At 46.4% G+C, this 16,645-nt stretch overlaps 1 protein-coding gene across 1 annotated transcript in view; it reads left to right on the forward strand.

Annotated features, from left to right (window-relative positions):
- Positions 1-15,075, forward strand: part of LOC138367363 (uncharacterized) — a 293,394-nt gene extending 278,319 nt beyond the window's left edge. The window contains exon 4 of the mRNA XM_069328846.1: positions 13,464-15,075. Within this exon, the coding sequence (XP_069184947.1) occupies positions 13,464-13,782 (319 nt within the window). The 3' untranslated portion in view covers positions 13,783-15,075. The remainder of the gene's footprint in view (positions 1-13,463) is intronic.
- The last annotated feature ends 1,570 nt before the right edge of the window (positions 15,076-16,645 follow it).

Raw genomic sequence — 16,645 nt, forward strand, 5'->3', positions numbered from 1 at the left:
TATGAGTATTGATGACTCGTATGGTCGCTTCAGTAAGATTTTGCCATATGTGTTTAACAACTTCTTCTGCTCTGTTGAATCTAAGTTGAAATCCTAATGGGTTTGTAACTGTGCACTGTGTTAGATAATGTTCCAGTGGTCTGTCGTGGCTGTAACTGTGCACTGTGTTAGATAATGTTCCAGTGGTCTGTCGGGCATTTCTCCACAGTGCTGACATTTCCTCTCATCTTCCGGAACCTGTAAGCCTATTTCCCATGCACATGGGTATCCAAGCCTGATGCGATGTAAGTGTACTTCTGTTGCTCTACTGCTCCCTTTCATCAAACTAAGTGGTTCGTAGTTGGTGGAATTCTTGTACCAACCCGCAGATCCTGATGGGTGGTGGTCACTGTACATCTTGATAATGGCAGTGATAATGATAGTGATAATAACAGTAATAATTGCAGTGATAATGATAGTGATAATAACAGTGATAATAACAGTGAAAATGACTGATAATAAGAGTGAAAATGACAGCGATAATAACAGCGATAATAACAGTGAAAATGACAGTGATAATAACAGTGATAATGACAGTGATTATAACAGTGATAATAACAGTGATAATAACAGTGATAATGACAGTGATAATAACAGTGATAATGATTGATAATGACTGATAATAACAGTGATAATGACAATGATATTGTACAGTGAAAATGACAATGATAATAACAGTAATAATGACAGTGATAATGACAGTGATGACACTGATAATGACACTGATAATAACACTGATAATGACACTGATAATGACAGTGATAATGACAGTGATAATAACACTGATAATAACAGTGATAATGACAGTGATAATGACAGTGATAATGTACAGTGATAATGACAGTGATAATGTACAGTGATAATGACTGATAATAACAGTGATAATGATTGATAATAACTGATAATAACAGTAATAATAACAGTGATAATGACACTGATAATGACAGTGATAATGACAGTGATAATGTACAGTGATAATGACTGATAATGACTGATAATAACAGTGATAATGACTGATAATGACTGATAATAACAGTGATAATGACAGTGATAATGACAGTGATAATAACAGTGATAATGACAGTGATAATGTACAGTGATAATGACTGATAATGACTGATAATAACAGTGATAATGATTGATAATAACTGATAATAACAGTAATAATAACAGTGATAATGACACTGATAATGACACTGATAATGACACTGATAATGACACTGATAATGACAGTGATAATGACAGTGATAATGTACAGTGATAATGACTGATAATAACAGTGATAATGATTGATAATAACTGATAATAACAGTAATAATAACAGTGATAATGACACTGATAATGACACTGATAATGACACTGATAATGACACTGATAATAACAGTAATAATAACAGTGATAATGACACTGATAATGACACTGATAATGACACTGATAATGACACTGATAATGACACTGATAATGACACTGATAATGACACTGATAATGACAGTGATAATGACAGTGATAATGTACAGTGATAATGACTGATAATGACTGATAATAACAGTGATAATGATTGATAATAACTGATAATAACAGTAATAATAACAGTGATAATGACACTGATAATGACACTGATAATGACACTGATAATGACAGTGATAATGACAGTGATAATGTACAGTGATAATGACTGATAATGGGAGAAATAACGAGTCTTACTATATCATTCGCTGGTAATTAAACAGCTTGAGCCAGTATTGTGTAAACTCATCATTTTTAGCCCTCTTTAATTTTTTCTCCGTTAGCCATTTGTTTCGCGGTGGTGGCAGGTGTGGTAGTGTTGGTAGCAGGGGTGGTAGTGTTGGTAGCAGGGGTGGTAGCGTTGGTAGCCGTGGTGGTAGAGTTGGTAGCTTAGGTGTGGTAGGGTTGGTATCCGTGGTGGTAGCTTAGGTGTGGTAATGTTGGTAGCCGTGGTAGTGGTAGCAGGTGTGGTAGCGTTGGTATCCGTGGTGGTAGCTTAGGTGTGTGGTAGAGTTGGTATCTGTGGTGGTAGCTTAGGTGTGGTAGCGATGGTAGCCGTGGTGGTAGCAGGTGTGGTAGCGATGGTAGCCGTGGTGGTAGCAGGAATGGTAGCGTTGGTATCCGTGATGGTAGCAGATGTGGTAGTGTTGGTAGCCGTGGTGGTATCAGGAATGGTAGCGTTGGTATCCGTGATGGTAGCAGATGTGGTAGTGTTGGTAGCCGTGGTGGTAGCAGGTGTGGTAGAGTTGGTAGCCGTGGTGGTAGCTTAGGAGTGGTAGTGTTGGTAACCGTGGTGGTAGCAGGTGTGGTAGATTTGGTAGCCGTGGTGGTAGCAGGTGTGGTAGAGTTGGTAGCCGTGGTGGTAGCAGGAATGGTAGCGTTGGTATCCGTGATGGTAGCAGATGTGGTAGTGTTGGTAGCCGTGGTGGTAGCTTAGAAGTGGTAGTGTTGGTAGCCGTGGTGGTAGCTTAGGTGTGGTAGATTTGGGAGCCGTGGTGGTAGCAGGTGTGGTAGAGTTGGTAGCCGTGGCGGTAGCAGGTGTGGTAGAGTTGGTTGCCGTGGTGGTAGGTGTGTGGTAGAGTTTGTAGCCGTGGTGGTAGCTTAGGTGTGGGAGCGTTGGTATCAGTGGTGGTAGCAGGTGTGGTAATGTTGGTAGCTGTGGTGGTAGCAGGTGTGGTAGCGTTGGTAGCCGTGGTGGTAGCAGGTGTGTTAGCGTTGGTGTCCGTGGTGGTAGCTTAGGTGTGGTAGTGTTGGTAGCCGTGGTGGTAGCGGGTGTGGTAGAATTGGTAGCCGTAGTGGTAGCAAGTGTGGTAGCGTTGGTAGCCGTGGTGGTAGCAGGTGTGGTAAACGCTGCTACGATAACGTGAAAGCAACTATGATAACGCGATAGCAGTGTTGAATACAAGATAGCAGCGTTGAATACAAGATAGCAGCCTTGATAATGCAATAACGACCTTGGTAACACAATAGCTGTAGCCTTGATAACACAATGGCACTTTTGATAACATGATGGCAGGCTTGATAACATTATAGTAGGCTTGATAACGCTATTGCAGCAATGATAACACGATATAAGCCTTAGATAACCCGATAGAAGCCATGATAACTCGATATGGGCTTTGATAATGCGACAATACCCGTTGATAACATGAGAGCTCTCTCTCTCTCTCTCTCTCTCTCTCTCTCTCTCTCTCTCTCTCTCTCTCTCTCTCTCTCTCTCTCTTTCTCTCTCCATAAATTGTCTTAATGAACCGGCTTCATAACTTCCACCGTTATGAAGTTAGAGTGCGACAAGTTATAATGAAGGTAAACAGTTATAATTACCTGAAAATTGTCTCCTTCCTCCCCCCTTAACGGGAGGAACCAGCAACGGTAGGAAATTATGCCGTTTTCTGTGCGATGACTGATCACATTTTCTTTATAAAAACTTCTGGAGGGACTCATGGGAAACTGAACTCGGGAAGACATGATTGACTACAAGTGAATGAAAAGCTGCTAAAGGAAGATCATGTCGTTCGTTATAAGGTTAATGTAACTTGTTATGCTTTGACAGGCAGTTCCTGAAAGCAAAAAATGGGAGAATCAGACGAACGGAACGTGAGAGAAATGCGTGAGAGAATACGGAACAAATGGCGATCACAACATACATTGTAAAGTGGGGAAAAAGAGAAAACTCCTGTTCAAGCTAGGGAAATATGTGGAAGTATCGGCGAGATCGTCAAGTTGGGCGAGAAATCAATACTTAAGGAGGAGGTAAAAGGTTACAGTGAGATGAGGAGGTATCGGTACGTGTGGGAGCGGAGTACCGAGGGGAGTACCACAAGGGTGGGGAACTAAGGCCCATCCTCTTCCTAAAATCCGTCAGTGATCTAAAGGGAAATAAGATACTTCGTATCAATGTCTGATAAAGATGCAAAGCTAATAAGAAGAATCAAACCAGAGGAGGACTGTGGAACAGTATATATTAACAACATACACACCAGAAGAGGAGATGGAGACTTCCTGCTAGTTCTGAACGCAGACAAATGCTCAGGATTGAAAAGAAGGTTAAGCAGTTATTAGGAGAAAGTGGCAAGCAAATCTAACGGCAGAGGCACACACATGAGCCTGAGACCACCAGCCATATGTACCAGTGTGGCTGGTACATACCACAGATACCTACCACACAACAAGTATTGTGTGGCACATACCTCGAAAGATTTCCCAACCTCGAAAAGATTTCCGATACCTTGAAAAATTTCCGGAGCTTGCAGAAAGAAACTTCCCGCACGATATATATACTATCTATGTGAGACTATCTCTTGAGTATGCAGCCACAGCTACGGAATCCTCTCCTTGTAAAGCACTAAAAGCGACACACAACGAGCCTCATGCCTGAGTTAAGGAGGCCTGAGTAGGGGGGAAGAGGCTAAGAAAACTGGACCTCACCACACAATAGGAAAGAACGACCCGGCAGGTTTGGTTTTAATGAGAATGGACCAAGAAGCCGGGGAAGTAATATCCAAAGTTAAGAGCAACAGATAGTTGGGACACAGATGAAACTACAGACACAAATGAGATACAAAGATACCAGACAGATATTCTTCATTATATGATCCATAAACAAGTGGAATGGATTAGATGAGGCTCTTGAGGCTAACTTAATCCACAAAAATAAAAATAAGGGAAAGAAACAAGGGCATATCCCTGGCATTATCCTACTAACGTTTCAACAGGCGGCGAGTAAGAGCTGGCATTGGAACCTGCAAGCACAGCTAGGAGAGTTCACCCAGGCGAGCACAAGCACACCAAGGAGAGTCCACCCAGGCGAGCACAAGCACACCAAGGAGAGTCCACCCAGGCGAGCACAAGCACTCCTAGGAGAGTTCAACCAGACGAGCACACGCACTCCTAGGAGAGTTCACCCAGGCGAGCACAAGCACTCCTAGGAGAGTTCACCCAGGCGAGCACAAGCACACCAAGGAGAGTCCACCCAGGCGAGCACAAGCACTCCTAGGAGAGTCCACCCAGGCGAGCACAAGCACTCCTAGGAGAGTTCAACCAGGCGAGCACACGCACTCCTAGGAGAGTTCACCCAGGCGAGCACAAGCACTCCTAGGAGAGTTCACCGAGGCGAGCACAAGCACACCAAGGAGAGTTCACCCAGGCGAGCACAAGCACACCTAGGAGAGTCCACCCAGGCGAGCACAAGCACTCCTAGGAGAGTCCACCCAGGCGAGCACAAGCACTCCTAGGAGAGTTCACCCAGGCGAGCACAAGCACTCCAAGGAGAGTTCACCCAGGCGAGCACAAGCACACCTAGGAGAGTCCACCCAGGCGAGCACAAGCACTCCTAGGAGAGTCCACCCAGGCGAGCACAAGCACACCAAGGAGAGTCCACCCAGGCGAGCACAAGCACACCAAGGAGAGTCCACCCAGGCGAGCACAAGTACTCCTAGGAGAGTTCACCCAGGCGAGCACAAGCACTCCAAGGAGAGTTCACCCAGGCGAGCACAAGCACACCTAGGAGAGTCCACCCAGGCGAGCACAAGCACACCAAGGAGAGTCCACCCAGGCGAGCACAAGCACACCAAGGAGAGTCCACCCAGGCGAGCACAAGCACTCCTTGGAGAGTCCACCCAGGCGAGCACAAGCACACCAAGGAGAGTCCACCCAGGCGAGCACAAGCACACCAAGGAGAGTCCACCCAGGCGAGCACAAGCACACCAAGGAGAGTCCACCCAGGCGAGCACAAGCACTCCAAGGAGAGTTCACCCAGGCGAGCACAAGCACACCAAGGAGAGTCCACCCAGGCGAGCACAAGCACACCAAGGAGAGTCCACCCAGGCGAGCACAAGCACACCAAGGAGAGTCCACCCAGGCGAGCACAAGCACACCAAGGAAAGTCCACCCAGGCGAGCACAAGCACACCAAGGAGAGTCCACCCAGGCGAGCACAAGCACACCTAGGAGAGTCCACCCAGGCGAGCACAAGCACTCCTAGGAGAGTCCACCCAGGCGAGCACACGCACACCTAGGAGACTCCACCCAGGCGAGCACAAGCACACCAAGGAGAGTCCACCCAGGCGAGCACAAGCACACCTTGGAGAGTCCACCCAGGCGAGCACAAGCACTCCTAGGAGAGTCCACCCAGGCGAGCACAAGCACACTAAGGAGAGTACACCCAGGCGAGCACAAGCACACCAAGGAGAGTCCACCCAGGCGAGCACACGCACACCAAGGAGAGTCCACCCAGGCGAGCACACGCACACCAAGGAGAGTCCACCCAGGCGAGCACACGTACACCAAGGAGAGTCCACCCAGGCGAGCACACGCACACCAAGGAGAGTCCACCCAGGCGAGCACACGCACACCAAGGAGAGTCCACCCAGGCGAGCACACGTACACCAAGGAGAGTCCACCCAGGCGAGCACACGCACACCAAGGAGAGTTCACCCAGGCGAGCACACGCACACCTAGGAGACTCCACCCAGGCGAGCACAAGCACACCAAGGAGAGTCCACCCAGGCGAGCACAAGCACACCTAGGAGAGTCCACCCAGGCGAGCACAAGCACTCCTAGGAGAGTCCACCCAGGCGAGCACAAGCACACTAAGGAGAGTCCACCCAGGCGAGCACAAGCACACCAAGGAGAGTCCACCCAGGCGAGCACACGCACTCCAAGGAGAGTCCACCCAGGCGAGCACACGCACACCTAGGAGACTCCACCCAGGCGAGCACAAGCACACCAAGGAGAGTCCACCCAGGCGAGCACACGCACTCTAAGGAGAGTCCACCCAGGCGAGCACACGCACACCAAGGAGAGTCCACCCAGGCGAGCACACGCACACCAAGGAGAGTCCACCCAGGCGAGCACACGCACACCAAGGAGAGTCCACCCAGGCGAGCACACGTACACCAAGGAGAGTCCACCCAGGCGAGCACACGCACACCAAGGAGAGTCCACCCAGGCGAGCACACGCACACCAAGGAGAGTCCACCCAGGCGAGCACACGTACACCAAGGAGAGTCCACCCAGGCGAGCACACGCACACCAAGGAGAGTCCACCCAGGCGAGCACACGCACACCTAGGAGACTCCACCCAGGCGAGCACAAGCACACCAAGGAGAGTCCACCCAGGCGAGCACAAGCACACCTAGGAGAGTCCACCCAGGCGAGCACAAGCACTCCTAGGAGAGTCCACCCAGGCGAGCACAAGCACACTAAGGAGAGTCCACCCAGGCGAGCACAAGCACACCAAGGAGAGTCCACCCAGGCGAGCACACGCACACCAAGGAGAGTCCACCCAGGCGAGCACACGCACACCAAGGAGAGTCCACCCAGGCGAGCACACGCACACCAAGGAGAGTCCACCCAGGCGAGCACACGTACACCAAGGAGAGTCCACCCAGGCGAGCACAAACACGCCGTGCCAATCTCCTCGTTGTATACACAAAAATGTATTTTTCCTTCCTCCTCCGTCAGCGATATATTGAGTACGACCCGCGACTCGTCGAAGCTTTCCATCAGTGGGGGGATGCGATCAGCCAAAAGAAAATAAAAAAAATATAAAAATACCATTAAAGAAGAGACCGAATGCTCTGATGTCCCTGTCAAACTGTTCACCGTCACGTTGTGTTGTTGGTTTTAGATTCAGCTACTCGGAACAAAAGTTCCAAGTAGCACGGGCTATGGTGAGCCCGTAGTGGACTTGCCTGGCACAGGAGCGGGGCTGAAACTGTACACCATCACGGCAATCCTCTTCTTTACATCTCTCAACACCCCTCTCGGGCTCTAGAAGGGAACCCTGAGCAGGAAATGTCCGCCCTAAATAAGGGCTCCAGGCCCTGAAAAGTGAGAGAAAATGGAAGCTAGTCTTAAATACCGAATACCGTACTTAAACAGAAGACAAAACAAGGGTGATACTATACAGTGACTCTGGACCTCTGACAAGGGTGATACTATACAGTGACTCTGGACCTCTACATAATGAAAGACAGGAGAGAGGTGAAGATATTATCAACAGAGATCGTTAAGCCAGAATGACCATATGGAAGGGTTATGAGGCTAGGGTTGAAGCAGGGATAGGAGGACAGGACAGAAGTTGGGATGGATATGAAGACCGTATAGGAGCTGGGATGGGAGAAACATGATAGGAGCTGGGATAAGAGGAACAGGATAGGAGCTGGGAAAAGTGGAACAGGATAGGAGCTGGGATAAGAGGAACAGGATAGGAGCTGGGATAAGAGAAACAGGATAGGAGCCAGAGTGAAGCAGGATAGGTGCTGGAATAAGAGAAAGGGGGAAGGAAATGTTTGCGTGCACCCGCACGTTTGTGAGTGTGTGTGTGAGCATTTAATGAGCCGAGGCAGCAAATGGTGTGTAAAAATACAGAATACAAAATTCCCTCTCGGTGGTTCCTGTACCCTTTCAATGTAAGCATAAAATCAACATGCGTTTCAGATTGAACCTGCATGAATGTATGTTTGAAAGTGGGTGCGCGTATACATATGCATATATATGCACATAAATGTGCATGCATGTATTGCTATGGGCCCTCCTGTGTACTCCTGTGACAACACCAACACCCGCATTTTGTTTAATTGCCTTTGAGAGGGGGAGGATATGGTAACAGGAACAGCCGCCCTTGTTGTCCCGAGCCTGGATCAACAGACCTTCCGCTTTCCCGGGCATGATATGGTTCCGCCGCCCATCTACGGGCTCACCATAGCCCGTGTTACTTGGAACTTTTTGTTCCAGGTAGCGAATCTTTAACAACAACAACATTGTGAGCTTCGCAAGGCAGGATTGCTTCAGTATTCCTAAGCACATGATGTGTCCCAGAGTTCGTATTCGCAGGCTGGTCCCAGGAATACACAACAGGCGAGAGACGGACTAGCGCTGGGATAAAGAAGCGGGAAATCAGAGGACACCGAGCCTTAACTCACGGGACCAGAGAGAGAGATGTGACGTAATCGCTTCGTCGGCGTCTTCTGGGTGTTGCAGGATGGTCATAGATGGTGTAGTATGATCAAATGATACATACACTCTAGTGAGGATTATCAGATCAACCATTGAGCTGAAAGGAAAATATCTTCAATGCAGTGAACAAATAAAATAAGACAGAAGAGGATACGATTTTAAAAGTAAATTGTATAAAAAAAACATATTTACAGTCACCGTGTTTGACTACCAACAGGTACAAAAGCCTAATCCCAAGAGCTGAAGATCGACCATACAAACAAGGCTAGATGAATGCTTGAAGACAAACACACGCTCTCTCGCTCCCATGAGGCGAGTGCCCCCTCTCCCCTAGAGGAGTAATGAGGGCCTGATAGCCCTCATCCCACTCCTCACAATCTAGCAGTTGGAATGACCACTGAAGATCTCCCTCCTTGGCCACAGAGGGGAAATGACTCCGACAATTGAGGGTTAGGCTTCTGAATGGCCTCATTTCCCCTCTGATCTTCTTACAGGTTGATGATTTCTTTGCCTGGTTTGGGTGTAGACCTCACACACACACACACACACACACACACACACACACACAGACGTTAGAAAGAATTTTTTCAGTGTCAGAGTAGTTATCAAATGGAATGCACTAGGAAGTGATGTGGTGGAGGCTGACTCCATACACAATTTCAGATATAAGTGATAGAGCCCAGTAGGCTCAGGAATCTATACACCAGTTGATTGATAGTTGAGAGGCGGGACCAAAGAGACTAAGCTCAACCCCCGCAAGCATAACTAGGTGAGTACACACACACACAGGTGAGTACAATTAGGTGAGTACACATACACACACACACACACACAATGCAAATGCAATGTAAATGCAAAGTAAAGAAACTAGGCAGTGGAAACAGGAGGCCAGACACAGGATACAGAATAGGAGATGAAGTACTTAATGAAACAGACAGAGAGAAAGATCTAGGAGTTGATATCACACCAAACCTGTCTCCTGAAGCCCACATAAAGAGAATAACGTCTGCGGCATATGCGAGGCTGGCTAACATCAGAACGGCGTTCAGGAACCTGTGTAAGGAATCATTCAGAATCTTGTACACAACATATGTAAGACCAATCCTGGAGTATGCGGCCCCAGCATGGAGCCCGTACCTTGTCAAGCACAAGACGAAGCTGGAAAAATTCCAAAGGTATGCTACTAGACTAGTCCCAGAACTAAGAGGCATGAGTTATGAGGAAAGGCTGCGGGAAATGCACCTTACGACACTGGAAGACAGAAGAGTAAGGGGGGACATGATCACAACCTACAAAATCCTCAGGGGAATCGACCGGGTAAACAAGGATGAACTATTCAACACTGGAGGGACGCGAACAAGGGGATACAGGTGGAAGCTGAGTACCCAAATGAGCCACAGAGACATTAGAAAGAACTTTTTCAGTGTCAGAGTAGTTAGTAAATGGAATGCACTAGGAAGTGATGTGGTGGAGGCTGACTCCATACACAGTTTCAAATGTAGATGTGATAGAGCCCAGTAGGCTCAGGAATCTGTACACCAGTTGATTGACAGTTGAGAGGCGGGACCAAAGAGCCAGAGCTCAACCCCCGCAAGCACAATTAGGTGAGTACAAATAGGTGAGTACACACACACACACACACACACACACACACACACACACACACACACACACTCGCCTGGGACACCGTCTTCTCGCCTCTGTGTTTGCTCTCTCATAAGTAAACAATTTCGAGGTTCCTCCTGTTTGCTCTTCTCCCTAACCAAGGTAAACAGAGCTTTGATATACACCTCGAACTCAAGCCAACTTTATGAGTGGACGGAGCCATGGTGATAAAGGTGGTGGGGAGGGGGGGGGTGATAATGATGATGATAGTGGTGATGCTGCGGATGATGATTGTCATGATGGTAATGCTGGGGATGACCAAGATGGTGATGATGGTAAGGATGGTGATACAATCAGAGATACACGTTGAGTGGATATCGGGCAGTCTGTCTCAGTGAACATCACCATCAAAATCAACTGACATTTTACTAAAAGGTCAACAGGAACGGAGAGAGACAGAGACAGAGTGACTAAATGCACGAAAGTGCTCAAGCTTTCTGTTTAAAATCTATCCCCCAAAACTTATAAAGATAAGCCCCTTGTGGTTATGTTCACTCTATGGAAGAACAATATACTCAGAACCTCTGCTGTGCTTGCATATGTACATATTGTAAATAAAGATAGTTTAATAATGCAGAATGTTATCACAACAATGGCGTGGATCAAGAGGGAAGAAATGCTGAAGCCATGTGATTCAACTGTGTATTGGAACATCCTTCTACATAACTTTGTGGAACTGGTTCGTGCCCTCCAAACTCCAGAGTAAGTCAATGTGTACTTACGGTGGAGAGACTCTTCAGCTCAGCATGGTTCAGTCGGTTGTGCGTGTACGTGGGAAATACAGTGCCACGAGTTCTAGCCTATTGCATTCCCTTAATATTTCCTATATTATAATTAATACTAATTACCTCTACGAAAATTAATATAGTTATCATACATTGTCAGAAAGATTGATTCGTCCGCCGCCACCGGACCCATCAGGCCTAGTGTAGAGGGGTGACTATTCTGGCCGGATGACAGCCGTTGTCACGAGAGGGGTGACTATTCTGGCCGGATGACAGTCGTTGTCACGAGAGGGGTGACTATTCTGGCCGGATGACAGCCGTTGTCAGGAGGGGTGACTTCTGGCTGGTTGTCGGCCGCAAAAGTATCAATAAACGCGGGAAAATGGTGTCAAGTTCTTTATTTTGGCGAGATGATGGCGTGGTCAGTGGGAGCATTCGAGGCTGTTGTTGTTAGTGGGTTGTTGGTGGATTGGGTGGGGTTGGTGGATTGGGTGGGGTTGGTGGATTGGGTGGGGTTTGTCCTGGACCAGTACCAAGACCCAAGACGGACCGAAACGTCGTCGTTTCATCACGTTCTGATGTTTGGTTTGCGCATCGTGTTCATTCTTTCTTATCCACCAAGGAGTGTTTACACTCTCTCTTACCCACCTCCTGCTCCTTCACATCCACCATAACGCTTTACGTATCAGCTCTAAGCACTGGGGATAAGTATTAGTGTTTTGACAGAGTTCTGCACAAATATTTGAGTGAAAATATGTGTTTTTAGCTTTAAAACACCTGTTTCTCTTACACTCACCTTATAAGCACTTGTTATTCTCTAATATATATATGCGTCACAAGTACCTGTTGCTATCTTACATTCACCACAGAAACACCTGTTTCTTACATTCACCACAGAAACACCTGTTTCTTACATTCACCACAGAAACACCTGTTTCTTACATTCACCACAGAAACACCTGCTTTCTTACATTCACCACATAGCTTGTGTTGTTCTTTGCATTTACCTCATCAACACCTGTTGTTCTCTTACTTACACCTGATAATCACCTGTTGTTCTCCCCTAATATTAACTTGTGGGTTGTTATCAGTAACTTATCCTTGTTCACATTTAGTGTTGGTATTATACTCTTCATAAAGTGACATCTCAACGTGTCTGTCTCTCTCTCTCTCTCTCTCTCTCTCTCTCTCTCTCTCTCTCTCTCTCTCTCTCTCCCTCTCTCTCTCTCCCTCTCTCCCTCTCTCCCCTCTTGCTTCATATTATTATTTGTTTCTCCTGTCAAACTGTCTTTTGTTTACTTTTATATATTTGTGTATTTGTGTTCAGTCATCAGCTGGTCGTTCACTCGATCCCCTGAAACTTATTAATTAGTTCGTTAATAATATAATAACTAGATAGGTACATTGGCTGATGAAGTGACAATTAATCTGTTAAGTTCATGTTTTCCAGCAGACGGCCACTTGAACTGGTCGGTATTCATCAGGGTCGGTGTTCGATCCCCGATGGTCCAAGTGGTTGGGGACTCCGTCCTCATACCCTAGTTCTTAGTCTGTCATATATCCTCTCCATGTTACATATAGTCATACTGGCTTTGCGCTTTCTCCTCCTAACTTCCTTACCTTGGCAGGGTGTAGTTACTATAGTGATGCCTTACAACACGTCGGTCTTGCAAGACGTGTTGCAGGGCCTTGTTTAAGTCGACGACACTAAGTAGAATCAAAGTTTTAAAGTTAGCTAAAGTGATGGTACCTGTGTGTTGTGACACATTGATCAAACATTCATGTGTTTCCCCTCACATGGTGTGCTAATTGGTTTTCTTTTCGAACTTCTCTCTGAATGCAAATGTCTACTACACTACACACTCTGAATTATATGTCTACACACTCACTGTACACACACTCAATGTATACACACTCACTGTACACACACTCTACACACACACTACCATACACACACTCACTCTACACACACTCACTCTACACACACTCACCTACCCTGTCGTAACAGACAAAACCATTCATTAAAATGCTCCAAGAGTCATCTAATATATATACCCTCGTCCCGCAGGGCTCAGGAGGGCTGCCTGGAGGCCTGTCTCCCGGATATCTCCTACCAACGACACATCGCCCGGGGTTCGAACCTGCGCCCTTCCTTCGTGGTGGGGAGGGCCTTGCGTCCCCTGGTCACGCCGCACACGCCCCGCCTCTCCCAGGCGGTCCACGAGCTGCTGCACACGCTGACGGCGCCGACGGAGGACCCCCACGCAGAGGGAGGAGACGCGAATCCCGATAAAGGAGAGAAAATGGCAAAGAAAAAGAAGAAGAAGAAGCCTGGGCTGTTCCTCCATCGACGGTCTCTGTCCCTTGAGAACCTGACACTGACTTGACCTATCTTGGCGGCTCCTCTGGCACCGTCTGCTGTCCAATCTTCGGTGGTTCCTGCTGCTTTCTGCGCGGCTTTTGCCTGCTCTTCTCACGCCTCTTCTGGCCCTGCTTCAGTGGTGGTGGAGGGTTACTCTGGCTCGTGCACTACTCTCATCTCTTATCTCTCCTCTACTTTAACTACCTCTTTCGCTTCCTTGCCTCCTCCTCCTTGTCTGTCCCTTCCTCCTTCCTCGACATTCTCTGCGTGTCTCTGTCATCCTCCTCCACCGCCTTTTTTTTATTCCACTTCTTTTCTTCCGTCCCCTAATAAACCTTTTTTCTCATCTGATGCCTTTTATTCGTCAATTTCTTCGCCGTTTCCATTCTTCTCCTCCGTGTCTGCTTCCCTTGTACCTCCTCTCTCTTCCTCCTTATTATTTCCTGCCTCCGTTCTTCCTTCACCTCCTCGTCCTCCTCCTTCTCTTGCCTCGCCATCTCTTTCTTTACCACATTTTCTTATTCCTCTTTCCTCTATTGCTTCAACTCCATCATTTTTCTCACTACCTCCACCTTCTTCTCCGCCCTCTACTCCCATATTTTCTTTTCCTTCTCATTCTAGGCCTATTCTTCCTTCAGATAGTCCTTCCCCTCCTCCTCCTCCTCCTCCTCTCACAATCTTGAGGACGACAATGACCCAGCAGAAGATTCAAGTCCCACTTCACACGCCTCGATCACCATCACAATAATAATATTAATATTGTAAATAATAATAATAGTGAAATGATACAAATTATCATTCTGACACGTCAAGTGGGAATTAAAGGGAGACTGCAAGAAAGTCTTATGTAGAGCAATTCAGATAATCCGAAATATGAAACAGTACATATCATGTTTATCTTTTCCAATCTTAATAAATGTTAACTGCTGAGATCGAGGTATTTTGTGAAGGGAGAAGAAGGTAATGTTGGTAAATAGGGACATTTATAGAGTATAACCCTGGCGGAGTTTGGCATTGACCACTACCTAGTGTATCGATCATGTTTCAATATCAGAAATTAAGTAATTATGTGAGTGTGTAGGTTAGAGCACATCAGTAAATCTATGCGAAGCAGAAGAAAGTGTAGAGAGCACAAACTGTTAAACAAAATTTGTTCCAAAAAAAATCTATATTACAGAAAAATGTGTGTATCAAATTTTCTCCAGAAGTAGCAAGAGATTGAGCAAGGACTGAGTTTAGAACCAAATTATCTCTTGGCTATTCCTCTTATATTGCTGGATTAAATTTATCTTCACTGGTATCTGTAGTAATAGGTTTATTCCTGTTATTTATAGTGAATATATATATATATATATATATATATATATATATATATATATATATATATATATATATATATATATATATATATATATATATATATATATATATATATATATATATATATATATATATATATATATATATATATATATATATGTATGTAAGAAAGGCTGCTGCAGGAACGCGCCAGCCATAAATCACTAAGAACTCTAATTAACCCGACCAGGATTCGAACTCATGACGTCCAGGATCACCCCTAAATGTACACGGTCCCGTGACCACCGCACCAATTCATCGTCTTGATTGATTCGAATCCTGGTCGGCTCATTTAGAGGTCTTAGTTCATAGTTTTTTGTCTGTACACTATTAACAGGTGTCCTTTACACACACACACTTGGCGGGGTCCAAGAGCTAATAGCTCAATTCTGCTGGCACAAATAGTAAATATAAATAGTAGATATACACACACTAAATGGTGTTATTCATTTGTAGAATAAAGTAAATATTACATAAGTAAATAAACAAATGCGTAAACGTTAGCAGTAGAAAAACTTATGAGATGTGTGTGTGTGTGTGTGTGTGTGAAAGACACTTGTTAGAGGTGATGGTTGCCAAATAGCTCAACGTGTCTACTGACGATACACCTTCCTTGGGGCGTGTACGCCGTAATAGAGACGTACATTCCACGGACCACATACGCTCAACAGACCATCAACGTTACCAACGGACGGTTCCAACTATGCGCGGGTGAGCGTTACGGCGGCGATGTACGATTAGGAACTTGGGTCGCATCGTACTTCTTCCGATGCGATAACCGGACCTCAGTAGCTCACGACAGACCTTCGAGGATGTCCGGGTACAGACCTCACGAGTGAGATACTGCTGCGTTAGTGCACAGCACCGAGGCCGATGGTCCAGACGAACGGAGCTCCTAAACGCTGTCGTTGTAGTAAACAACCGATCCGGATTTGTCGCAGTCGGAATGGGGTTGGCGTACTGGATCCGGATTTGTCGCAGTCGGAATGGGGTTGGCGTACTGAATCCGGATTTGTCGCAGTCGGAATGGGGTTGTCGTACTGGATCCGGATTTGTCGCAGTCGGAATGGGGTTGGCGTACTGAATCCGGATTTGTCGCAGTCGGAATGGGGTTGTCGTACTGGATCCGGATTTGTCGCAGTCGGAATGGGGTTGTTGTATTGCATCTGGGTTTGTCGCAGCTGACATACCTTTGACAACGCGAATCCTGATGTTTTTACATCTGAAACGGACTGGCTGTAGGTCGACTGGAGCCTAACGTATCCGCAAGGGGATCGTCTCAACAAAACATGGTCCGCAATAGCCTTCACTCGTTCGCTAGTGGAACCACCGTTCAATGACGGCAGTATAAATGCCAAAATATATTCAGGTAAAACAAATGAAAAAAAATGTCTTCTTTTGGCATCAGTGCCTTTGGCGAGGGGTGAAAAAAAAAAGATAAATAAAAAAACTCGCACTTTTGGAAATATGAACACAGTAACGCACTTAAATGGCTCAGGTAAACTGCACTCGACTCCTAGAGCTAAACA

This window comes from Procambarus clarkii, chromosome 22 (assembly GCF_040958095.1).
Source record: "Procambarus clarkii isolate CNS0578487 chromosome 22, FALCON_Pclarkii_2.0, whole genome shotgun sequence".
In the NCBI taxonomy this organism is placed as follows: Eukaryota; Metazoa; Arthropoda; class Malacostraca; order Decapoda; family Cambaridae; genus Procambarus; species Procambarus clarkii.